Source organism: Bos grunniens, chromosome 6 (genome assembly GCF_055505025.1).
Source record: "Bos grunniens cultivar Pamir isolate PY7600 chromosome 6, Bosgru_T2T1.0, whole genome shotgun sequence".
Classification (NCBI taxonomy): Eukaryota; Metazoa; Chordata; class Mammalia; order Artiodactyla; family Bovidae; genus Bos; species Bos grunniens.
In genome coordinates this window covers 111,445,477-111,472,205 of record NC_141170.1, presented here as the reverse complement: position 1 = coordinate 111,472,205, position 26,729 = coordinate 111,445,477, and the positions used below count along the sequence as shown (strand labels likewise).

Sequence of the window (26,729 nt, the reverse complement as noted above, 5' to 3'; positions counted from 1 at the left end):
GGTATCTCAGTACTTTTAACCTTGGATTTTTCTTCCTGTGCATGAAACTGATGATCTTTTCATAAAGTTCAGTTCAGTTCAGTCGCTCAGCTGTGTCTGACTCTTTGTGACCCCATGGACTGCAGCACGCCAGGCTGCATCACCAAATGTCCATCAGCCTGTCCATCACCAGCTCCCGGAGTTTACTCAAACTCATGTCCATCGAGTCGGTGATGCCATCCAACCATCTTATCCTCTGATGTCTCCTTCTCCTCCTGCCTTCAATCTTTCCTAGAATCACAGTCTTTTCAAATGAATCAGTTCTTCGCATCAGGTGGCCAAAGTATTGGAGTTTCAGCTTCAGCATCAGTCCTTCCAATGAATATTCAGGACTGATTTCCTTTAGGATGGACTGGTTGGATCTCCTTGCAGTCCAAGGGACTCTCGAGAGTCTTTTCCAGCCCCACAATTCAAAAGCATCAATTCTTGTGGTGCTCAGCTTTCTTTATAGTCCAGCTCTCACATCCATACATGACCACTGGAAAAACAATAGCCTTGACTAGACAGATCTTTGTTGGCAAACTAATGTCTCTGTTTTTAATATGCTGTCTAGATTGGTCATAACTTTTCTTCCAAGGAGTAAGCATCGTTTTATTTCATGGCTGTAGTCACCATCTGCAGTGATTTGGGAGCTCAAGAAAATAAAGTCTGACACTGTTTCCACTGTTTCTCCATCTATTTGCCATGAAGTGATGGGACTGGATGCCATGATCTTAGTTTTCTGAGTGTTGAGCTTTAAGCCAACTTTTTCACTCTCCTCTTTCACTTTCATTAAGAGGCTCTTTAGTTCCTCTTCACTTTCTGCCATAAGGGTGGTGTTATCTGCATATTTGACGTTATTGATATTCTTCCAGCAATCTTGATTCCAGCTTATGCTTCTTCCAGCCCAGCGTTTCTCATGATGTACTCTGTATATAAGTTAAATAAGCACAGTGACAAAAATACAGCCTTGACATACTCCTTTCCCTATTTGGAAACTGTCTGTTGTTCCATGTCTAGTTCTAACTGTTGCTTCCTGATCTGCATACAGATTTCTCAAGAGGCAGGTCAGGTGGTCTGGTATTCCCATCTCTTTCAGAATTTTCCATAGTTTATTGTGATCCACACAGTCAAAGGCTTTGGCATAGCCAATAAAGCAGAAATAGATGTCTTTCTGGAACTCTCTTGCTTTTTTGATGATCCAGTGGATGTTGGCAATTTGATCTCTGGTTCCTCTGCCTTTTCTAAAACCAGCTTGAACATCTGGAAGTTCATGGTTCACGTATTGCTGAAGCCTGGCTTGGGGAATTTTGAGCATTACTTTGCTAGCGTGTGAGATTAGTGTACTTGTGTGGTAGTTTGAGCATTATATACAACCCCATGGACTGTGTATAGTTCTCCAGGCCAGAATACTGGAGTGGGTAGGCTTTCCCTTCTCCTGGTTGGGGATCTTCCCAACCCAGGGATTGAACCCATGTCTCCTGCATTGCAGGCAGATTCTTTACCAGCTGATCCACAAGGGAAGCCCTTTCATAATGTTAATGACTTTCAAAAGGATATCCCTGAATGGCATGTTGGGAGAAATGAAAGCACAGTAATGCAAACTCTTAAGTCAAATGAATTCTGTGAGTGGGTATTTCCAAGGCACCTAGATTTTTCTTCAGATTCAAAGACAGTATACATATATGCATGTATGTTAATCCACTGTCATTTATTGAGTCTACTATGCAATAAAATTTTGCAATATATCGATTAAAAAATGGAATAAAATATGATGCTTTCTATTAAGGAATGCACAAACTATTGGATGATAAAGATAATTGATTACCATATTGGGGGCCAGTTATGTTACGGTTATGCCATGTTCAAGAGAAACTGGAGAGTTGGGGGAATTTTTCTATAAAAAGATGATAAATAAGCTCAGATTTTCTGGAAGGTATGCTAGCTGAGGTAGAGGCACTTGAAGGCAGAGAATGAGATAACAGGTCCTATATAGGGAACTACAAATTCTTCTGTATGCGTGGCGTGAAAGGTGGATATATGAGATTATTGAAAAAAGAAACCATAAAGGTGTGTAGGAGCCAGGCTTAATTTTTTCCAAGTTAAAGGTTTTTTGTTTGTTTATAAGTTATGTGAAACTATGAAAGGATTAAACAAAGAATAACACAATATTTATTTCTTTAATATCTAATTTCTTAAAAATATCCATTTCAATGAGTTGAGAATTTACAATATTCCTATTTTTCTTAACTGTAGAATCAAAAAGATTTGATCATGCTTTCTTGGATTATTCTTAATTTCACAGTGGCAAGTAATTATATAATACCAGTTAGTCATGAAGAACACTGATAGAAAAATAGGGCTAATATGGAAAGTAGGAAACAAATGAAATAAAGTGTCTTTTGGCTTTGCAAATTTAAAAGTCTAAATTTAATAGAACAAAAATTGTTTTAAATGTTTTGTTACATGTAATGTTAATAAGATTTATTGTTTTAAGACAAAAATATATAGTTTATTATTCATAGTTCTTTAAAAGTACATTTGACATTTTTCCTTAGCTATAACTGCATATTATAGCTTTTTTTCAAAAGCACTTATTTTTTGTTTTTCACTCAAAAAATGGGTTGCTTTTTCTAGACAATGGCCAGAAATTTTAAGCCATTTGCACATTTTCCTGGTACCAGGTAACTGAGTCCTATTCAGAGGTGACGTGCATCACATCAAGGCCAGTTTACCCAGGAGTGCAGAAGCAGTGTGTTGCAGTGGTGGAAGCACCGAACCCAGAGTCACGAAGGCTGAGGTTCTCTTCAGAAAAACACAGGCGTGGTCTTGAGTCTAAAATTGGGTGATCAAGTAGAGGAATTTTGTGGTTCTTTCCAGCTTTAATTATCCATTGTTCCACGTCAGGCTAATTCATCATCACTTGTAAAAACCTGCCAAACATTTAGGGCCCCGTAAAAATTTCCTGGATCCTGAATTTCTTTCTCTTGAAAGCAGAGAATCTGCTAGAATGTAGTTATATTAAAACCAGGCTTATTGTAACTCACATTTGGATCTGCCCCTAAATCAAGCGATGGTCCTAAAACATAGCTATTTTTGCGTTTAGTTAATCATTTAGAAAACATTTAGTGACCTATTACTAGATTTAAAACATTAATCCAGATACCATGGGAAGCACAAAAATGAAAGACACAAAGATCATTCTGCAAGAATGTCCTCTCATGTAGGAGAAAAGGTGCTATATATGTACACAAATAACTGTGCAGCGAGGCAGGTGTTAGGTGACATGGGACAGATAGGGAACAACTGCAATGAGTAAATACTAATTCTCCCTCTGATATATCACTAAATAAATAATTACATTTTATATCCTTCACTGTTAGTGTTACATAATTCTTTATTATTGTTGTCTTTAATGTAACATTTTATGTGTGTGTGCTGGTTTTAAGAGTATACATGTTCAATGTAGACCTATAAAAATTAGGCAAATGAGCGAAAATCATCTGTACTCTTATGATCCGGGGCAACCATTGTTAACATTCTGCTGAATTCATTCTAGTTTAGTTGCATGCTCACATCTAGTTTTCTAATAACTTACTTTTTTCATTAAATATAAATATTTTCTATATCATTAAAAATTATTATACAATGTATTTCTTAATGGCTGAATGTATTCCACTGTGGGGGGAACACAATTTGCTCTTGTAGTACCCCTACCCCACTGTTGGACACTAAATTTCATTCATTCACATATGAAATATGACTTCTTTTTTTTTTTTTATTTTTTTTATATTTATTTATATATTTTCACTGGGTCTTTCTTCTTTTTTTTTTTTTTTTTCTCTAATTTTATTTTATTTTTAAACTTTACATAATTGTATTAGTTTTGCCAAATATCAAAATGAATCCGCCACAGGTATACATGTGTTCCCCATCCCGAACCCTCCTCCCTCCTCCCTCCCCATACCATCCCTCTGGGCCGTCCCAGTGCACCAGCCCCAAGCATCCAGCATCATGCATCGAACCTGGACTGGCAACTCGTTTCCTACATGATATTTTACATGTTTCATTGCCATTCTCCCAAATCTTCCCACCCTCTCCCTCTCCAACAGAGTCCATAAGACTGTTCTATACATCAGAGTCTCTTTTGCTGTCTCGTACACAGGCTTATTGTTACCATCTTTCTAAATTCCATATATATGCGTTAGTATACTGTATTTATGTTTTTCCTTCTGGCTTACTTCACTCTGTATAATAGGCTCCAGTTTCATCCACCTCATTAGAACTGATTCAAATGTATTCTTTTTAATGGCTGAGTAATACTCCATTGTGTATATGTACCACAGCTTTCTTATCCATTCATCTGCTGATGGACATCTAGGTTGCTTCCATGTCTTGGCTATTATAAACAGTGCTGCGATGAACATTGGGGTACACGTGTCTCTTTCCCTTCTGGTTTCCTCAGTGTGTATGCCCAGCAGTGGGGTTGCTGGATCATAAGGCAGTTGTATTTCCAGTTTTTTAAGGAATCTCCACACTGTTCTCCATAGTGGCTGTACTAGTTTGCATTCCCACCAACAGTGTAAAAGGGTTCCCTTTTCTCCACACCCTCTCCAGCATTTATTATTTGTAGACTTTTGGATCGCAGCCATTCTGACTGGTGTGAAATGGTACCTCATAGTGGTTTTGATTTGCATTTCTCTGATAATGAGTGATGTTGAGCATCTTTTCATGTGTTTGTTAGCCATCTGTATGTCTTTTTTGGAGAAATGTCTATTTAGTTCTTTGGCCCATTTTTTGATTGGGTCGTTTATTTTTCTGGAGTTGAGCTGTAGGAGTTGCTTGTATATTTTTGAGATTAGTTGTTTGTCGGTTGCTTCATTTGCTATTATTTTCTCCCATTCTGAAGGCTGTCTTTTCACCTTGCTAATAGTTTCCTTTGATGTGCAGAAGCTTTTAAGGTTAATTAGGTCCCATTTGTTTATTTTTGCTTTTATTTCCAATATTCTGGGAGGTGGATCATAGAGGATCCTGCTGTGATGTATGTCGGAGAGTGTTTTGCCTATGTTCTCCTCTAGGAGTTTTATAGTTTCTGGTCTTACGTTTAGATCTTTAATCCATTTTGAGTTTATTTTTGTGTATGGTGTTAGAAAGTGTTCTAGTTTCATTCTTTTACAAGTGGTTGACCAGATTTCCCAGCACCACTTGTTAAAGAGATTGTCTTTAATCCATTGTATATTCTTGCCTCCTTTGTCGAAGATAAGGTGTCCATATGTGCGTGGATTTATCTCTGGGCTTTCTATTTTATTCCATTGATCAATATTTCTGTCTTTGTGCCAGTACCATACTGTCTTGATAACTGTGGCTTTGTAGTAGAGCCTGAAGTCAGGTAGGTTGATTCCTCCAGTTCCATTCTTCTTTCTCAAGATCGCTTTGGCTATTCGAGGTTTTTTGTATTTCCATACAAATTGTGAAATTATTTGTTCTAGCTCTGTGAAGAATACTGTTGGTAGCTTGATAGGGATTGCGTTGAATCTATAAATTGCTTTGGGTAGTATACTCATTTTCACTATATTGATTCTTCCAATCCATGAACATGGTATATTTCTCCATCTATTAGTGTCCTCTTTGATTTCTTTCACCAGTGTTTTATAGTTTTCTATATATAGGTCTTTAGTTTCTTTAGGTAGATATATTCCTAAGTATTTTATTCTTTCCGTTGCAATGGTGAATGGAATTGTTTCCTTAATTTCTCTTTCTGTTTTCTCATTATTAGTGTATAGGAATGCAAGGGATTTCTGTGTGTTGATTTTATATCCTGCAACTTTACTGTAGTCATTGATTATTTCTAGTAATTTTCTGGTGGAGTCTTTAGGGTTTTCTATGTAGAGGATCATGTCATCTGCAAATAGTGAGAGTTTTACTTCTTCTTTTCCAATTTGGATTCCTTTTATTTCTTTTTCTGCTCTGATTGCTGTGGCCAAAACTTCCCAAACTATGTTGAATAGTAATGGTGAAAGTGGGCACCCTTGTCTTGTTCCTGACTTTAGAGGAAATGCTTTCAATTTTTCACCATTGAGGATAATGTTTGCTGTGGGTTTGTCATATATAGCTTTTATTATGTTGAGGTATGTTCCTTCTATTCCTGCTTTCTGGAGAGTTTTTATCATAAATGGATGTTGAATTTTGTCAAAGGCTTTCTCTGCATCTATTGAGATAATCATATGGTTTTTATTTTTCAATTTGTTAATGTGGTGTATTACATTGATTGATTTGCGGATATTGAAGAATCCTTGCATCCCTGGGATAAAGCCCACTTGATCATGGTGTATGATCTTTTTAATGTGTTGTTGGATTCTGATTGCTAGAATTTTGTTAAGGATTTTTGCATCTATGTTCATCAGTGATATTGGCCTGTAGTTTTCTTTTTTTGTGGGATCTTTGTCAGGTTTTGGTATTAGGGTGATGGTGGCCTCATAGAATGAGTTTGGAAGTTTACCTTCCTCTGCAATTTTCTGGAAGAGTTTGAGCAGGATAGGTGTCAGCTCTTCTCTAAATTTTTGGTAGAATTCAGCTGTGAAGCCGTCTGGACCGGGGCTTTTGTTTGCTGGAAGATTTTTGATTACAGTTTCAATTTCCATGCTTGTGATGGGTCTGTTAAGATTTTCTATTTCTTCCTGGTCCAGTTTTGGAAAGTTGTACTTTTCTAAGAATTTGTCCATTTCTTCCACGTTGTCCATTTTATTGGCATATAATTGTTGATAGTAGTCTCTTATGATCCTTTGTATTTCTGTGTTGTCTGTTGTGATCTCTCCATTTTTGTTTCTAATTTTGTTGATTTGATTTTTCTCCCTTTGTTTCTTGATGAGTCTGGCTAATGGTTTGTCAATTTTATTTATCCTTTCAAAGAACCAGCTTTTGGTTTTGTTGATTTTTGCTATGGTCTCTTTTGTTTCTTTTGCATTTATTTCTGCTCTAATTTTTAAGATTTCTTTCCTTCTACTAACCCTGGGGTTCTTCATTTCTTCCTTTTCTAGTTGCTTTAGGTGTAGAGTTAGGTTATTTATTTGACTTTTTTCTTGTTTCTTGAGGTGTGCCTGTATTGCTATGAACTTTCCCCTTAGGACTGCTTTTACCGTGTCCCACAGGTTTTGGGTTGTTGTGTTTTCATTTTCATTCGTTTCTATGCAAATTTTGATTTCTTTTTTGATTTCTTCTGTGATTTGTTGGTTATTCAGCAGCGTGTTGTTCAGCCTCCATATGTTGGAATTTTTAATAGTTTTTCTCCTGTAATTGAGATCTAATCTTACTGCATTGTGGTCAGAAAAAATGCTTGGAATGATTTCTATTTTTTTGAATTTACCAAGGCTAGCTTTATGGCCCAGCATGTGATCTATCCTGGAGAAGGTTCCATGTGCGCTTGAGAAAAAGGTGAAATTCATTGTTTTGGGATGAAATGACCTATAGATATCAATTAGGTCTAACTGGTCTATTGTATCGTTTAAAGTTTGTGTTTCCTTGTTAATTTTCTGTTTAGTTGATCTATCCATAGGTGTAAGTGGGGTATTAAAGTCTCCCACTATTATTGTGTTATTGTTAATTTCTCCTTTCATACTTGTTAGCATTTGTCTTACGTACTGTGGTGCTCCCGTGTTGGGTGCATATATATTTATAATTGTTATATCTTCTTCTTGGATTGATCCTTTGATCATTATGTAGTGACCTTCTTTGTCTCTTTTCACAGCCTTTGTTTTAAAGTCTATTTTATCTGATATGAGTATTGCTACTCCTGCTTTCTTTTGGTCCCTATTTGCATGGAAAATCTTTTTCCAGCCCTTCACTTTCAGTCTGTATGTGTCCCCTGTTTTGAGGTGGGTCTCTTGTAGACAACATATGTAGGGGTCTTGTTTTTGTATCCATTCAGCCAGTCTTTGTCTTTTGGTTGGGGCATTCAACCCATTTACATTTAAGGTAATTACTGATAAGTATGTTCCCGTTGCCATTTACTTTATTGTTTTGGGTTCGAGTTTATACACCGTTTTTGTGTTTCCTGTCTAGAGAATATCCTTTAGTATTTGTTGGAGAGCTGGTTTGGTGGTGCAGAATTCTCTCAGCTTTTGCTTGTCTGAAAAGCTTTTGATTTCTCCTTCATACTTGAATGAGATCCTTGCTGGGTACAATAATCTGGGCTGTAGGTTATTTTCTTTCATCATTTTAAGTATGTCTTGCCATTCCCTCCTGGCTTGAAGAGTTTCTATTGAAAGATCAGCTGTTATCCTTATGGGAATTCCCTTGTGTGTTATTTGTTGTTTTTCCCTTGCTGCTTTTAATATTTGTTCTTTGTGTTTGATCTTTGTTAATTTGATTAATATGTGTCTTGGGGTGTTTCTCCTTGGGTTTATCCTGTTTGGTACTCTCTGGGTTTCTTGGACTTGGGTGATTATTTCCTTCCCCATTTTAGGGAAGTTTTCCACTATTATCTCCTCAAGTATTTTCTCATGGTCTTTCTTTTTGTCTTCTTCTTCTGGAACCCCTATGATTCGAATGTTGTAGCGTTTAATATTGTCCTGGAGGTCTCTGAGATTGTCCTCATTTCTTTTAATTCGTTTTTCTTTTATCCTCTCTGATTCATTTATTTCTACCATTCTATCTTCTAATTCACTAATCCTGTCTTCTGCCTCTGTTATTCTACTATTTGTTGCCTCCAGAGTGTTTTTAATTTCACTTATTGCATTATTCATTATATATTGACTCTTTTTTATTTCTTCTAGGTCCTTGTTAAACCTTTCTTGCATCTTCTCAATCCTTGTCTCCAGGCTATTTATCTGTGATTCCATTTTAGTTTCAAGATTTTGGATCAATTTCACTATCATTATTCGGAATTCTTTATCAGGTAGATTCCCTATCTCTTCCTCTTTTGTTTGGTTTGGTGGGCATTTATCCTGTTCCTTTATCTGCTGAGTATTCCTCTGTCTCTTCATCTTGTTTAAATTGCTGAGTTTGGGGTGTCCTTTCTGTATTCTGGCAGTTTGTGGAGTTCTCTTTATTGTGGCGTTTCCTCACTGTGTGTGGGTTTGTACAGGTGGCTTGTCAAGGTTTCCTGGTTAGGGAAGCTTGTGTCGGTGTTCTGGTGGGTGGAGCTGTATTTCTTCTCTCTCCTTTCGAAGAGTTGGGTTGCTTTTCTCGGTGCCTGATGTCCTCTGCCGGCATTCAGAAGTTGTTTTGTGGAATTTACTCGACGTTTAAATGCTCTTTTGATGAATTTGTGGGGGAGAAAGTGTTCTCCCCGTCCTACTCCTCCGCCATCTTGGCTCCTCCCTCTTGAAATATGACTTCTTATCAAGGTCTGGAGTATTACTGAAGCTCATAATTACTATCTTTCAAATCTAGTATAATTTTTTTCTTTCCTGTAGCTAATAACTACTTGATTCTATCAGAATTTCTCATTCTCATTCAGTCCTTAAAAAGTGTCATGTGCTAAATTACTAGCATGCCTACTTGTACCTGGACGTTTCATCTTCTTTTCTTTTTTAAAAAAACTCTGTATTTTGTTTTGGGGCATAGCCAGTTAACAATGTTGTGATAGTTTCAGGTGAACAGCAAGGGGACTCAGCAATACATATACATGTATCCTTCTCCCCCAAACTCCCCTTCCATATCCAGGCTGCCATATGACACTGAGCAGAGTTCCATGTGTTATACAGTAGGACCTTTCTTAATTTTAACACAAACTTTATCCAGACATTTTATTTCGGGATGGAGAATTCATGGGAAACAGGCCGTGGGAAACACTCCTCACTCCGTTCTGCCAGCAGCCCTTGCTAACTAATGATAGTAGTCCTCCCTTGGCTAAGACGTGGGCTGAGTCTAGAAGCGCGCTTCTTAACCGCAAGTCTCTAGGGAACTACAGTTGCTTCCAAAAATTGGAGTTTGCGTGCCAGATGAAGTTAATTTGGATTCCTTGAATATATTTTGGTATCTAACAAGGTCTGTCATTTATTTTGAATCCCAGGATTTATCTGAAAGTAATTGTCTACTGAAGCTTTTCTGAATCAGAAAAGAACAAGTTTTGGGAAGTTTTTTTCTCCTGTTTATTCCCTGTGAATCTCCTCAGCAAGACAAATTTGCCAAAGGTTACTGATAAAGGCCTGAAAAGTAGCAAACTTTGCTAAACATTTGAAGGGTTTGTTCAGTTAGTTTAGTCCAAATTAGTGTTCAAGATTAACATAAGCTTTACTATGAGATTTTTTTCAGTTAAGATAATAATACGGTTTTTAATTAGTAAAAAATAAATATTTGTAAATATATTGGACATGACCAATGCAAAGAAATAGAGGAAACAATAAAATGGGAAAGACTTGGGATATCGTCAAGGAAATTGGAGATACCAAGGGAACATTTCATACAAAGATGGGCACAATAAAGGACAGAAGTGGTATGGACCTAACAGAAGTAGAAGAGATTAAGAAGTGGCAAGAATACACAGAAGAACTGTACAAACAAGGTCTTAATGACCCAGATAACCACCATGGTGTGGTCACTCACTAGAGCCAGACATCCTGGAGGGTGAAGCCTAGCAGGCTTTAGGAAGCCTTATTATGAACAAAGCTAGTGGAGGTGATGGAATTCCAGCTGAGCTATTTAAAAATCCTAAAATATGATGGTGTTAAAGTACTGTTGTCAATATGCTAGCAAATTTGGAAAACTCACCAGTGGCCACAGGACTAGAAAAGGTCAGTTTTCATTTCAATCCCAAAGGAAATGCCAGAGAATGTTCAAACTACTCTACAGTTGTGCTAATTTCACATGCTAGCAAGGTAATGCTCAATATCCTTCAAGTTAGGCTTCAACAGTATATGAACCGAGAACTTCCAGATGTATAAGCTGGATTTAGAAAAGGCAGAGGAACCAGAAATCAAATTGCTAACATTGGTTGGATTATAGAAAAAGCAAGGGAATTAAAAAAATATATACTTCTGCCTCATTGACTAAAGCCTTAGACTGTGTGGATCACAACAAACTGTGGAAAATTCTTAAAGAGATGGGAATACCAGACCACCTTACCTGCCTCCTTAGGAACCTGTATTCAGGTCAAGAAGTAACAGCTAGAACTGGACATGGAATAATGGACTGGTTCCAAATTGGGAAAGGAGTACATCAAGGCTTTATCTTATCACCCTGCCTATTTACAAAGTACATCAGGTGAAATGTTGGGCTGGATGAATCCCAAGCTGGAATGAAGATCACTAGGAGAAATATCAGCAACCTCAGATTTGCAGATGATACCACCCTAATGGCAGAAAGCAAAGAGAAACTAAAGAGCCTCTTGATGAGGGTGAAAGAGGAGAGTGAAAAACCTGGCTTAAAGCTTAACATTCAAAAAATGAAGATCATGGCATCTGGTCCCATCATTTCATGGCAAGTTGATGGGAGAAAAGTGGAAACAGTGACAGATTTTATTTTCCTAGACTCCAAAATCACTGTGGACAGTGACTGAAGCCATGAAATTAAAAGACAGTTCTCCTTGGAAGAAAAGCTATGACAAATCTAGACAGTGTATTAAAAAGTGGAGACATCACGTTGCTGACAAAGGTCCATATAGTCAAAGCTATGGTTTTTCCACATTCCATGTGGATGTGAGAGCTGGACCATAAAGAAGACTGAGTACTGGAGAATTGATGCTTTCGAATTGTGGTGCTGGAGAAGACTCTTGAGAGTCCCTTGGACTGCAAGGAGATCCAACCAGTCAATCCTCAAGGAAATCAACCCTGAATAGTCATTGGAAGGACTGGTGCTGAAGCTGAAGCTCCAATACTTTGACCACCTGATGTGAAGAGCTGACTCACTGGAAAAGACCCTGATACTGGGAAAGATTGAGGGCAAGAGGAGAAGGGGGTGACAGAGGATGAGATGGTTGGATGGCATCACCAACTCAATGGACATGAGTTTGAGCAAACTCTGGGAGATAGTGAAAGACAGGAAAACCTGGCATGCTGCAGTTCATGGGGTCACAAAGAGTTAGACATGACCTAGCAACTGAACAACAACAACAATTGGTCATGAATGATCTAGTTTTGAATTCTTCTATGTTAAATACAACTAATTTGGTTTAGAAAGTTCTGAAATTACAATACTACTAAGAATTTCTTAAGTGCCAAAGCAACTGTTGTTTAAAAAAATCAAATAAGCGATTACCTGTTCACAGTCCTACTGCTCTTTGATGAAAGGAAATAGAAAACATTAGAATTTTACAGATTGTAGATTAAGGAGTCTTAAAATTATGGTGATAATGTTACCATATTAAGAATATTTTAACTGAGTTTTCAGTTTACAATCAGGCATTGGTTTAACTCTTTGGGTTGAACTGAGGGAAAAAAAGAAGAAAACCATATGAGATGATTCCAAAGAGACTTCTATTTGTAAAGAAGATAGAGAACCAGGTTATTTATGATATATAAATCAGAATTATTTATATTTTGGCCAGTAGGAAGGTTAATAAACTTCCCAAAGGCCAAATGCCATACAAATTCAGACTATAGTGATTTTTGGATATATGTGTTGATTTTGCCCAAAGATGAGTTACCCTTACTTACTTCTATCTCATTTTCTAGGAGCTGAGAAATAGTTAGCTATTGAATACTAGTAGACAATGAAAAATATCTGCAATTTTGATTGCAAGACTGGTAAAATTAAGGTCAAGAGAGGGTTCTTAGAACTTTTTTTCTCATTTGGATAATTACATTTTTTAAAAAATCTTGAATATTGCTGACATTAGGGACAAATTTACAATAAATAAACACAGGTTTACATTTTATATCAGTGATTTTCAGAAGGGAAATAAAAATCCCTTCTTTTCCTTATACACCTTACTTCCATTAGTTATTCCTCATAAACTCTATGACACTTGCCTCAAACAGAAATAAATACAAATGGTTCCTTTGGGAGCTGGCATCTTGCTATTAAGAAGTAAAGGAGAAAGAATAGTAGTAGCCCGACAGAAGAGGCTGCTCTGCCCTGGCCTGAGACAGAGCAAAACAAGATCTAACATGAATGTTTCAGCAATGACCCTATTTGCTTACCTAATTCCTCTCCCATTTCACTTCTACTTTTACTTTAAGTAAGATAAAAATAGAGGTATAGTCACCTAAATGAAAAACTGGTCCCATTAGGAACAGAAGAGTTTCATAGGTGAAAATTTTATTCTGCATAAAAGCAAGAATATCTGAATTTTGATCACTTTCCAATGCAGAGAAGGGCTTGCTAGAGCCCTTCCTTGGTTCTTCTGTAAGTTCCTCATCTCATTACTACTTGAAGAATTAGTTTGCCCCCATTACTAAATGTGGTTCCATTTAGTTATTAATTACTGTTTTATAACTGAGCCTTCATATTGACTTGGCTGATAACTACCAAAACCCTGGCCTGTTTTTCATCTGTTTTGTCACTTTTCATTATCTATTTGAAGAAAAGCTCAAAGTACTTACTGGGTTGAGGACCACAGTGAAGAAAAGTTCACCTCCCTGAATACTCTTGTCCAGCTCTTTAGGACCTCCTGGATATTCTTTATAGAAAATCGTGTGAGTGAAAAGCCCACAGGTTTGTCTCGGAAGAACCTGAAGGAAGAACGAGCAAGTAAGGAAAAAGTTCCCTTCAATCAATTAATATGCTGACATAGCTTCTTCCCTCATGGAAGATAAAGTTGGTGTCATTATTCAACTCTTTACTGTGGTGGTTTAGTGGCCAAGTCATGTCCAACTCTTGCGACCCCATGGACTATAGCCTGCCAGGCTCCTTTGTCTGTGGGATTTCCCAGGCAAGAATACCGAAATGGGTTGCCATTCCTTTTCCAGGGGATCTTCCCAACACGGGGATCGAACCTGAGTCTCCTGCATTGCAGGTGGATTCTTTATCTCTGAGATCCTTCATCCCCCAGTTCTTTCATAATTTGGAAAGTGGGGATGAGATCACTATGGGAGGAATACTGAAGACAGTGGAAGAACTATATGAAAACTAAGACAGACTTTGAATTATTTTAGCCACTTATCTATTTTAAATCTCCAAGTCATTACTTCTGTTATGAAACCTAGTATGTTCCAGCATCTTATGAAATAAAACAAAAAAAGTAAAAATGAAATTTAAACATATTGGATTTGCCTGTGCTATACATTGTAATTCTAGTACGGCAAAAAATTTAAGGATAATACTTCTATCAAATTCTACACATGCATTAGAAAATGAAGTCAATTAGTAACCTAATATGAGTCTTAGGAAATAACATTTCAAATTAGAACAAATATTTGAGACACAAGTCATAGTTTCTGCTCTACTCTGACAGGACCACTGTAGGTTGTAGTAACAGCCCCAGATTCTAAGTCTGAAGACTGCCAGTTCCAAGAGAAAGAAAGAGATTATGCATTTGGTTAGCAATTTTTATAATGTATCACAAACAAAATGATAAAAAGGTCACTTAGTAAAAAGTATTCTTTTATCTTTTGTATATAGAGCCATTATGTATTTCAATTATACATATTTATGATAAGAATTTTTTTTTCAAATTCTTACAACTTTCCTGGTAAAATGGCAGTATAATTCTAAAAGGGTGAGCAAAAGCTGTGCAAGATGCTATAATCTTTAGCTAAATTTTATTTAATGACCTCTTTATCATCTGCATTTATCATTATTCACTTGAAGTGGTAGAAAATAAATGAATATATTTAGGAGAGATACAAGTTTTACAGAATTTTAAAAAGGCAAGTCTTCAGCTTATTGTCCTAAGTAATCAATCTTCAGTTTTTTCTGTCTTAATTCTTAAAGCACAGTTGGTTCAGTTAGTGTTGTCAAAATATTACTGTACAGGACTCCCCATGCTTTGCAATTCCCTAGAAATATACTGGCTCTTTTTCTTTCATTTGAATATGCATTATAATAAATTTCAATCTAGTCCTTGAAAGTTTTATTAGAAAACATGATTCTCAGCTCAATCAATATATTATATATTGCTGTGTAAATCAAAACTGAACATATCCTATTTATTTTGGTAAACTGGTTAAAGTTATATCCTTAGAAGCTATTTTATCTTGATGAGATCATTCAGAGAACTTCAGATTAATTGCAGAGTATTAGCTCTGATGATGTTTATGTTTAAAAGCATTATATATTCTCATAATGTTATACACAGAATCAACAACAAAAGAGAACTAAGTGCCAAAATATTCTAACCAAATCAAATATATTCCTTAATAACTTATGGAAATACAATTTCCTGGAAATAGCAGTTATTTCACAAATACCAATTCAAAATTCTATGCAAGTCCAGGTGGGAGAACACAATGGTATATCCTTTATATTCAAGAAGGATTTAAAGTGTATGGAAGGTAAAGAGAATTATCCCAAAGCTAAATAATGAAATGCCTACATGTAATTAAATGCCAGGTTAATTTTACATTTTAAATATGCATGATTCTGAGTCACTTTTAGGATTTAGTTTGAATATCTTGCTTGAAAAACTGTGGTAACATAAAGAGCCAACTTTGGGACTTGATTATCTAGCTGATTCTATGCAATGGAGAGAGACAGAAGTGTATTTGAACAGAGGGAAGAGGAAGTGTTAGGCTTTACCCTGCAACTGTGGGGAGGATCATGGTTGCTGAGAGGATGAGAGTCACTGTGAGCCCTACGAGGGTCAGTGGGCCACCGAAGGAGGCTGAGGAGACCATGCGTGTGTAGGAGGCTCATATCCCATTGCTTTGCTCCCTAATTCCAGTGCTACAGGACACTGAACATGTTTCCAGAAATAGCTCTCTTGTGTTAGATAAGGAATAAGAGAGGTTTTAGGCATTCTGCTCTCTAGAACTGTTTCTGGGAGTGTAACACTATCAAATTCAAACTCTCATATATTGATAAGCCCCTGGAAACCTTATAGCTGCTGATCCTAACTAACTAGGAGATGGTTATGAAAACCATAATCACAAGAATCTCCGCTGCTGCTGCTGCTGCTGCTAAGTTGCTTCAGTCATGTCCGACTCTATGCCACCCCAAAGATGGCAGCCCACCAGGCTCCCCGTCCCTGGGATTCTCCAGGCAAGAACACTGGAGTGGGTTGCCATTTCCTTCTCCAATGCATGAAAGTGAAAAGTGGAAGTGAAGTCGCTCAGTCATGTCCGACTCTTAGCGACCCCATGGACTGCAGCCTACCAGGCTCTTCCGTCCATGGTATTTTCCAGGCAAGAGTACTGGAGTGGGTTGCCATTGCCTTTCCAAGAATCTCCGCTAATGGACCTAAAGCCAATATCCTATATGTAAGGCCTGAGTTAGGGCTTCCCTGATGGCTCAGTGGAGAAGGAAATGGCAACCCACTCCAGTTTTCTTGCCTGGAAAATCCCATGGATGGAGGAACCTGGTTAGGCTACAGTCCATGGGGTTGCATCTGCCTGCAATGAAGGAGATGTGGGTTCAATCCCTGGGTCAGGAAGATCTCCTAGAGGAGGAAATGGCAACCCTCTCCAGTATTCTTGCCTGAAAAATCCCATGGACAGAGGAGCCTGGAGGGCAATAGTCCAAAGAGTCGCAAAGAGTCAGAAATGACTGAGCAATTGAGCACGCATGCACAAGCAAGGCCTGAATCCAGAGCAACTGCCAATAAGCGTTCCTGGTAAATGCCACCCATGACGCTGCTGGGAGGATTGGTGGGAGTCTCCACCAGTGGGTATCTCCATTAGAAACAGTAAGTAAATAAGCAGGTCTGTAATCTAATTGCTTTGAGGTTTCTGGCTCTCTTCAGAGAGTCACATTTAACAACCAGGGATTAGGATGGGATGTCTTGGTTTTCCATCAGTTCCTTACTGAATAAAGAGAAAAACTGCCCTATAACGCAATAGGACTGGAGCCTCATAGCTTCTGGGTAGGGCACAAACACCCTGAAATGTGGTAAGTCTTTATGTTCCCAGTGGAGTTACAAGATGATATGTTATGGGAATTCAGAGGAGAATAAGACCAGTGTAGGCCGGACCTAGGTGTTGAACTGCTAGACATACACCAAGGTGCTTCATGTTCTATAAGATACGGGACTTGATACTGAGGAATAAATGGAATAGGAATAGGTAGAGAGTGGTCAGAAAGTCTTTCAAGGTTGAAAGGGTGACAGAGGTATGGACACAGTGATACTGCTGCAGATCTTTTTGGCTGGAGTGAGTCTGTGCTAACTATGGGAAAATAGGAGCTAGAAAGGTAGACTTAGTTTAAATTGTTTTTAGGTCCCTGCAGAGCAAGTTAAAGGGTGTGGAAACAACTGGAAAGAATAGGTTAGGAAGGTCAAGGTGAAGGCAGCATTTTAGGATTAACAGGTTGGCACTGTCCATGGGATGGACTGTGGTGGGGGTGGATAGAAGCTGTAAATAGATGAAATAGGAATCAGCCCTGTGGTTTACAAATAAGAGTAAAGGCAATGAATATTACAGAAAGAGAAAGGTAGTGAATATTACAATATTATGAAGGAATTATTGATGGAATGTAGAGACTTGATTGGACATGGGGTGGGTAGTGCAATGTTCAAATCGCTAAAACTGAATTAGGAATAGCAGGACCAATAGCTGGAATGAAGGGAAGATAATAGGTTTCATTTGAGGTGGTTTCATGAGTTTGATTTGTAGACAGATCATCAAAACCCAGATGATCAGAACATGGGTGTGATCTAAATGTGTGTCTAAACGTGTGTCTAAATCAGGAGACCTACGCCTAACACCACAGTACTCTTTAGACCTTCTGATTTGGGGAAAATTAGGATTTTTTCCTAATTACTTACTTTGAGAGGCCTCACAAAGTATTAAGTAACAATATATTTTGACAATATATATTTGTCACCAGTGTAAAAACACAAAACCAAATAGAGACACTTCGGAGAGAATTTGACAACAGATAACAAATGACTTAACATCATCTCTCATTTGTACTCTATATTATGACTTGTTAATAATTATGCAGGACATGTGGCTTCTTGTAAATACCTGAGATTTTTTTTTTTTAGTCTGACATTGATAAAGAGGACAGTTTGGCTTGTAAAAGAGTGGCATGGTTAATATGCAGAGAGACAGTGTTAGTTTTACATGCTAAGTAACTGAAGAAATGATGGCTTCTATAAATTATCTGCAAGTTAGATGTAATGTCTCCTTAGTGGTTTGACATCAGTGCCTGCTTATTAGCAGTAGTGTCAGTAAAATAACACTTTAAAGTTATGTTTGAAGAACTGAAAAAAAAGTGACTGTAACTGAAACATCCTTCGCTTGGATGTGAAAACTATGCTTTCTGCTGCATGGAGCTTTCCCTCTGTTAAGCTGTTAATACATCGCTCGTTTCTCTGCTTCTTTCTGGCAGAATGTGGTGTGCCCTACCCAAACCACAGATGCTCACCATGATGTTTTTGTGGATGAAGCCCCTCCGGTATCTAGCTGGCTTCAGGTGTGGATATTCTTCAGTGCTGGTGATTCTAATATTCCAAACCTTCTTCCAGGCTTCATATAGCTGAACATGTACAGGATAGACGCCTGAATGGTGAGGGGCCACTGCATAGCCCATGTCAGTAGGAATGCCATGCTCCTAAGACCAAGCAGATGTTCGTTAGGATGTGGGAAGATTGATCGGCATCCTGTTTTTACCTCAGGATTTTCACATATGCTATAAATACATTTGCTTCAGTCCATCATTACTTAATTATATGGTAAAATTAAAGTGATGAACATGAAGACCTCTAGACTTCATGAAGCCCGACAGCCATCCCACCAGTCTCGATGATGATGGGTTTGTATTAAGAGGCAGTGAGAAGGACTGGCGACTTTAACGAATAACATGAAAGAGCCTGCATTCACTGTATCCTGTAGCGGCCACATCCTCTTCTCTCCTCACCATCTCAGTAACTTACATGACAAACACTTACTGTAAAGAACACTCAGTACTTCCCACAAAATAAAACCAATGCTTCCGAGAGGGACAGAACACACTCTGCATTCATTAGACTTGCTAACAGGATTTTACTTTGCCTGTATCCCAGTTTCTACCAACTTTGCCGCATTTCTGTTGGTTTCTCAAGGAGAGGGCCAGTAACAGACAGTGTCCCCTGCCTTGGTAGAAGCACACACTTTTGACTAGAAAATGTGGTAAAAATTTTATAGACCAATTTTCTTTGAAGCCAAAGCTTGGTTACAGTGAAGTAGAAAGTACTGAAAGAACCTAACAATCTGGAAATTGAGTCGATTTGAAATCCAGCTTTGGTATATAAAATGAATCCAGCTTAAAAATTTTCTAAATTAAACACACACACTCCCTCTCTGTCCCCCTTCTCTCCCAGCTCCTCCTCCTTCTATTCACTTGGTCCTGACCAAGTCTCGAAATTCCAAACATAAATCTATGTGACAACTGGGCTATTTTGGAGGGGGCTTGAGACAACTTTGTATAATTGTAATTATTCTTCTTCATTTCAGATGGCCCACTAATGCTGATAAGTGTCTTTTGCGTATAGCATGAAATGCCTTTTAATAGAAGAATAGCTTCAGTGGCAGACATGTATTTTTTTTCTCCTAAATGATATTTTATTTTTCTACTTGTATTTTTCAAAAGTTCCACCCAAATAGACTTGAATTAGTTGTGGTTTTTCTTCATACCAAAGCACAATTTCACATACAGAGAACCATAGTATCAGGAATTATAGAAATATGCTACAAATGGATATGGATAAAATGGAAAAGGCATGGCAAGCTTTGCTTTTCAACCTAAATAATAATAGGAGGTGAAGGAAGTGTCTGAGCACCTAAGCACAGAAGGTTCATGGGTTGCCAGTGGTTTGTCATCCCTTAAGTATCTATCAGACTCCTTCATTACGGCAGAAAAGGCTCTCAAAATTTGGTCCCAACCTACCTAATGTAGACTATTTGCATTGCATCCTATTTGCATTCATCTCCCCATCCTAATTTCTGATGATTCCCTTTACATCTTTGCTGTACATTGTACATATTATCTACCTAATTGGAATGCCCCTTTTCTCTTAACTTGTAAGTCTTCATCATTCAGAACTCAGCTCAGTCAGCTGTAGTTGAGGATGCTGGAAAGGGAGCTGCCACACCGTTGCTGTGAGGAAGAGAATGGGTGGACTGAGAGATGGAGTGGATTATACTTGTGTTTCCAAAGGGTGGGAGGAAATTTCCATGTTCTTCACTTTATTTGCATCTTTGCTAGAAATTACCATAACTAGGCAATTATTATCTGGGCTTCCCAGGTGATGATATTGGTAAAGAACCTGCCTGCCAATGCAGGAGACATAAGAGACACAGGTTTGACCCCTGGGTTGGGAAGATCCCCTGGAGAAGGAAATGGCAACCCACTCCAATATTCTTGCCTAGAGAATCCCATGGACAGATGAGCCTGGCAGGCTATAGTCCATGGGGGTCACAAAGAGTCAGACACAACTGAAGTGACTTTAGTATATTAGCTACTGCTGTTAAGTCACTTCAGTCGTGTCTGACTCTGTGCGACCCCATAGACAGCAGCCCACCAGGCTCCCACGTCCCTGGGATTCTCTAGGCAAGCACACTGGAGTAGGTTGCCATTTCCTTCTCCAATGGATGAAAGTGAAAAGTGAAAGTGAAGTCGCTCAGTTGTGTCCGACCCTCAGTGACCCCATGGACTGCAGCCTTCCAGGTTCCTCTGTCCATGGGATTTTCCAAGCAAGAGTACTGGAGTGGGGTGACATTGCCTTCTCCAAGCATATTAGCAGGCAATTATTATTATGTCATTTAGAATCAGAAGCAGCAATTGAAGAGATAGTGAATAGTAATTTCCCAAAACTGAAGGGATACTGTACATTGTACAGGGATCTGAAGTTTAACAGATTAAGAAATCTGTTAAACTTCAAAGCAAGGTAAGTTTTTAAAAAATTGACATTTACAGAGCAAAGCTATAAAAACTAAAAGCAATGATAAAGTCTTAAAAATAGCAAAACCAAACAAAAACTTTTAAAGGGGGGGAAATGTGATTGACAACTGACCACTTGATAGAAACACTATAAATGTGAAGAACATGGAATAAAATCATTTTTAACCAAAAAAAATTGAATTTCACTACAAAGTGAATTGAAATATTTCTTTTTTTCCCCCTTGGTTTTTAAAAACTCAAGCTATGGCATTTTTTTTCAACTAAAAATTACCAACATATACTTTGTGTTAGAAAAAGTCAGTGAAATATTTATCTAAAGTGGTTTAAGAACAGGGGTGTAGTGATAATGGACCAGTGGAAAGCAAGTGAATTTCAACCACAGAAATTTAAAGGAAAATGGTGAACAATTACAGGTAAACAGCTTTTAAAAGGGTATACGAGGAAGCAAGAATGAAATTCACAATGACAGGAGTGATGTTATAAAATTTAAGTATCTCAAATGTGTGAGAAATTATGCTGACAGAAAGCTCAAGGTAGTTTTTAAATACCTGTAAGTGGTCAGCTATCTCTTCAGAACACCGTGTTAGGAAAGGACCGTCCAATACAGCAGAGACATTCCCCTTATTTTGGGAAATTTCCCAGGCGAGAACACTGGAGTGGGTTGCCATTTCCTTCTCCAGGGGATCTTCCACCTAGGGATCGAACTGCATCTCCCGCATTGGCAGGCAGATTCTTTACCACTGCACCACCTGGAAAGCCAGAATATTCCCAAATATTTGCAAACCAACATATCACAATTTCTGTTTTTAGTTTCAGCTCTTATCTCTAAAGAACTACTGAGGTTCTTTAATCTCATCTTTGATTTGTATGCTGATGCAGTGAGGCACTGAGGCAAACTCCACTTCTGGAGTCAAACAGATCTGGCCAGTTCACTCTTGCATTTACCACCTATGTGGTCTTTGGAGAATGATTTATGACCTGTAAACCTCACAAGGGGTTCGGAGGAAATTCAATAATATAATACATGGAAAGCGTTGAGTACAGCTCCTGAAACACGATGCACATTCAATGACTGCCGTTTAGTACTGTTGTCATTATTGGCCTGCCTCCATTTTTAAATACGCTATCATCCTCCTTAACTCAATGATATTAACTAGATTACACTAGATAGTACCACATTCCCGTGGACAATGTATCTTTTTGAAGCTGAGTTTTGGGCCATGGCCATGATAAAAAGCTAGTGGTGTGTGTGTGCTCGGTCATATCGGACTCTTTGTGACCCCATGGACTGTATGCAGCCCACCAGGCTGCTCTATCCATGGGATTTCCCAATCAAGAATGCAGGCATGGGTTGCCATTTCCTCCTCCAGGGGCTCTTCCCGACCCAGGGATCAAATCTGTGTCTCAGCTATAATGTGGAATTATGAAAGTACTGGGCCACCCTTTCTCTGTCAATAAAAGATAGGCCCTTTTTCCTGCTTTCACTGTGGACTTGGGGACTCTGCCTTATGAGCCTTGGTGCTTCTATCCCTCTCACTATCCCCTCCTGGGCCTGCTTTCCTCTTGATCTGTTTACCCTCAACCAACGCCATGTGGCTCCAGCCTGTGAATCACTGAGCATTCGTTAGTAGGTGGTCTCTTTTAAAAGAGATGAAGGCAATATAAATTGGGCTCCAAATTTGCATTCAATACCAGGAAGAACACCTGAAATATTATTGCACAGAAAAGTCTGGGCTAAGATTGCAGGTTATATGTTCTGGAAGGCAGTCTATTATGTTTCAGAAGATTTATTCCTTATGCTAAACTCCTGATCTCTTCTGATCTTTTTTTTCCTCTTCCAGATCTTTTAATTTGAAATTAAGTACACTATTATTTTGGAATCTGGGTCAAAAAGTCTAAGAGAGTAGACATTTTAGATTAAAAAGTTAATTCTCCTTATTCTTTTCATTAATCCTTGATTGAAAGTAGCATCTTAGCTATAGCATCTGTAATAAAAATTTCCCTAGTAGAGGACATGGACCAAAAAGATTGGGGATTATGTTTATGTTACTATAAAATGTATGTTAAATACTTAGAACACAAGTGGGATTAATTAGTCTCACAACTGAACTCTTCAGCTCCACCTCTCAAGCTCTACCAGACAGGCTCTTTCCCCAGGGTTCCTCCATGTGACTAAATAACATGATCCGTTATCAACCAACGAGTTGCTGTGTCAAAAAGACAGAGGCTATTCTTGATAGGTTTCTTCATTCTTTTCTTAATCTAGGTCATTATCATGTTCTATCAGTATGTCTCTAGTGTAAATCTGAAACCTATCCACTTTTCTCCAGTTCTAAAATCAGCATCATCATCACTCCCCTAATCCAATCTGCCATGTTATTCCATGGCCTCCTAACCATTCAACCCATTTCTGCTCTGTGTGCTTTCAATCCATCCTCTACATAGCAGCCAGAGTAACACTTTAACACCCAAATATGACCTGGTGACGTCCTGCTCAAAATCCTTCCATGGTTTCCCCTGGCACTTAAGATAAAATACAAAATTCATAGAATGGTTGTGAATCTTGCACGGTGTGACTTTTGCTTCTCTCTCTTGCCTAGTTTTGTACCACCCTCCACATTTTACTGTATTTTAATCACGTTAATTTTTGTTGAAAGTCACCAAGCAATTTCCACCCTCAGCATCCTCCCACTTGTGATCTTGCCAGACTAGAATTTCCCTACTCCAACTCTTCACTTAGATAGATTTGATATCTCTCTTAGTTCCTTTATTTGTGATATGTTCAGAGAAGCCTTCACTGTCAAGTCCCAATCTAAACTAAGTCCACATTAAGACTTCTCTTAGTACTGCTCATCTTTTTTCCATGGTACACAGCACAGGTTGTAAGTGAATATTCCTTCATATAATTATTTCCTTGCTTTTAATAAGTACTTTACAATTTTTCATTCATTTATTTGTTTTGGTCATGTGTCATGATCACTGCTGTGCTCAGGCTTTCTCTCTTGCAGAGCACGGACTCTAGGCACCAGGGCCTCAGCAGTTGCAGCACACGGGCTCTGTAGTTGTGGCCTGTGGGCTTAGTTGTTCCATAGCATCTGGGATTTTCCTGGACCAGGGAGCAAACCCACGTTCCCTGCATTGGCAGGCAGATTCTTAATCACTCGACCACAAGGCAAGTCCCATATAATTGTTTCTTAATGTTTCTCTTCCTCATTAAACAATAAGCTCCATGAATTCTGGGTTCTGTTTTACCCACTGCTATAAGCCCAGTGTCTTGCCAACAACAAGCACTCCAATAATATTAATGAACAAGTGTGTGAACTGATACTGACTACCTCCCTCCAATTCTAATTTTTACTCTCTCAATTATCTCAAACTCTCAGTTCTCTGCAGAATGGACATATGGTAACTCACAGAGAAATTTAACACCTATAAAATTAACACCCATAAAAGTAATACTTCAAAACACTTTTGAGACTATAGTTAAAGATTATTATTCAAGTAATAAACATTTATTATTATGAATTTATATTTAAACTACACTGTATAGAATTTAAAATTTCAAGATTTTCCTAAATCGTATGTTCGGACGTTTCCACATGCAAATATGAAGATAACACAATTTTATTAAGCAAAAAGTGATGTGTTATTTCTCAGAAAAACTTTCTCAAAACCAAAAGAATAAAAGGAATAAACTGGTAGTCATGTATTTGAGAAACATGGTAACTTCATTCCTGAAGAAATAGTTGTTTATTACTATCCTTGATTAATTGATGCTTTTGAACAGTGGTGTTGGACTCTTGAGAGTCCCTTGTACTGCAATGAGATCAAACCAGTCCATCCTAAAGGAGATCAGTCCTGAATATTCATTGGAAGGACTGATGCTGAAGCTGAAATTCCAATACTTTGGCCACCTGATGCAAAGAGCCAGTTCATTAGAAAAGACTCTGATGCTGGAAAAGATTGAAGGTGGGAGGAGAAGGGGACGACACAGGACGAGATGGTTGGATGGCATCATTGACTCAATGGACATGAATTTGAGCAAGCTCCAGGAGATGGTGAAGGACAGGGAAGCCTGGTGTGCTGCAGTCCACGGGGTCACAAAGAGTCAGACACAACTGAGCGACTGAAGAACAACAACAAATCCTTGGTAATATTTCTTATTTAAATTCTTGCTAGTAATCAAGAATGGTACTTTACTTTTTAAAAATTGTAGTTGATTTACAATGTTGTGCCAGTCTCCGCTGTACCAGCAGAGTGACTCAGTTTTATACATATATACATTCTTTTTTAAAATGTTCTTTTCTATTATGGTTTATCCCAGGAGATTGGATTTAGTTTCCTGTGCTATCCAGTACTCTTGCCTGGAAAATCCCATGGATGGAGGAGCCTGGTAGGCTGCAGTCCTTGGGGTCGGGAAGAGTCGGACATGACTGAGCGACTTCACTTTCACGCACTGGAGAAGGAAATGGCAACCCACTCCAGTGTTCTTGCCTGGAGAATCCCAGGGATGGGGGGGCCTGGTGGGCTGCCATCTATGGGGTTGCACAGAATCAGACACGACTGAAGCGACTTAGCAGCAGCAGCAGCTACACAGTAGGACTTTGCTGTTTATCCATTCTAAATAATAGTTGGCATCTGCAAACCCCAAATTCCCAGTCCATTCTTCTTTCTCCCTCCTTGTCCCTTGGCAACCACAAATCTGATCTCTGTGTCTGTGAGACTGTTTTCTGTTTTGCAGATAGGTTCATTTTAAACTACATATAAGTGATATCATATAGTATTTGTCTTTCTAACTTACTTCACTTAGTATAATGATCTTGAGTTGCATCCATGTTGCTGCAAATGGCATTATTTTTTTTTATGGCTGAGTAATACTCCACTGTATATAGGTACCATATCTTCTCTATCCAATTCATCTGTCAGTGGACGTTTAGGTTGTTTCCATGACTTGGCTACTGTGAATAGTGCTGCTATGAACATAAGGGTACAAGTATCTTTTTGAATTATAGTTTTGTCCAGGTGTATACTCAAAAATGGTACTTTACTTTTAATATTTTCCTCTATTTAAATCCTTCTAAAGAGAACATTTTAAATTTCCACTAATGACCTAAAAATCTGCTATTTCCATATTTTTCAGATTAGCAAGTATAAGAACTAATGTAATAAAAAATGCACAATGATAGGAAATCAAGCAGACACTCTGAAACAAAACAAAAGCAAACATTCTACATTCTATAGTTGGAAGAAAATCTAAAACTTCATTACAAAGTAATTTCAAAATACTTCTAAATGCTTTTCTCGAGTTCATTTGGGTTAGAATGTCCCATTTCTTCAGTATATAGAAGTTAATGCTTTGTTTAACTATCTTGTAGTATTGAGAATTTACATTTACAGATAAAATGGGCTTCCAATAAAGTATACCTATGTTTATATTTAGTAGTATATTTTGGAGTTGTTTCTAGAAGAAAATGGTTTGCTTCAGTTTTTAAACTGGCTTCTTTAAAAGCTGTGGCTGTATAAGCTATTATTTCACACAGAAAATAATGCATTTTTTCAGATAATAGGAGCTTGTTTGGAGAAGTGGAATTAAAACCTTTTCACTAAAAGACATATACATATACATACACATATGCATGTATATACACATACACACACATTCCCTTGAATTTGAGAAGAATTTTAAAACGTCTAAAGAGTGTTTTCCTAAGGTAATACTAATGATCGACACGTGACTTTTTAGCTTATGAGAACCTGTGAGGCCTCTGGCACTGGGAGTGGTCCTGTAGCAGTTG

At 38.0% G+C, this 26,729-nt stretch overlaps 1 protein-coding gene and 1 long non-coding RNA gene across 2 annotated transcripts in view; one reads left to right on the top strand and one right to left on the bottom strand.

The window, feature by feature from the left end:
* The window catches only part of LOC147371203 (uncharacterized), a 116,884-nt gene extending 97,237 nt beyond the window's left edge, over positions 1–19,647 (top strand). Inside the window, exon 4 of the long non-coding RNA XR_015166003.1 lies at positions 18,385–19,647. This is a non-coding gene — a long non-coding RNA (uncharacterized LOC147371203). The remainder of the gene's footprint in view (positions 1–18,384) is intronic.
* LOC147371202 (bifunctional heparan sulfate N-deacetylase/N-sulfotransferase 3) overlaps positions 1–26,729 on the bottom strand; it is a 176,133-nt gene that overhangs the window by 67,675 nt on the left and 81,729 nt on the right. Inside the window, exons 4-5 of the mRNA XM_086407268.1 lie at positions 18,421–18,606; positions 13,500–13,628 (exon numbers count right to left, since the gene is read on the bottom strand). Of these exons, the coding sequence (XP_086263394.1) occupies positions 13,500–13,628; positions 18,421–18,606 (315 nt within the window). The remainder of the gene's footprint in view (positions 1–13,499; positions 13,629–18,420; positions 18,607–26,729) is intronic.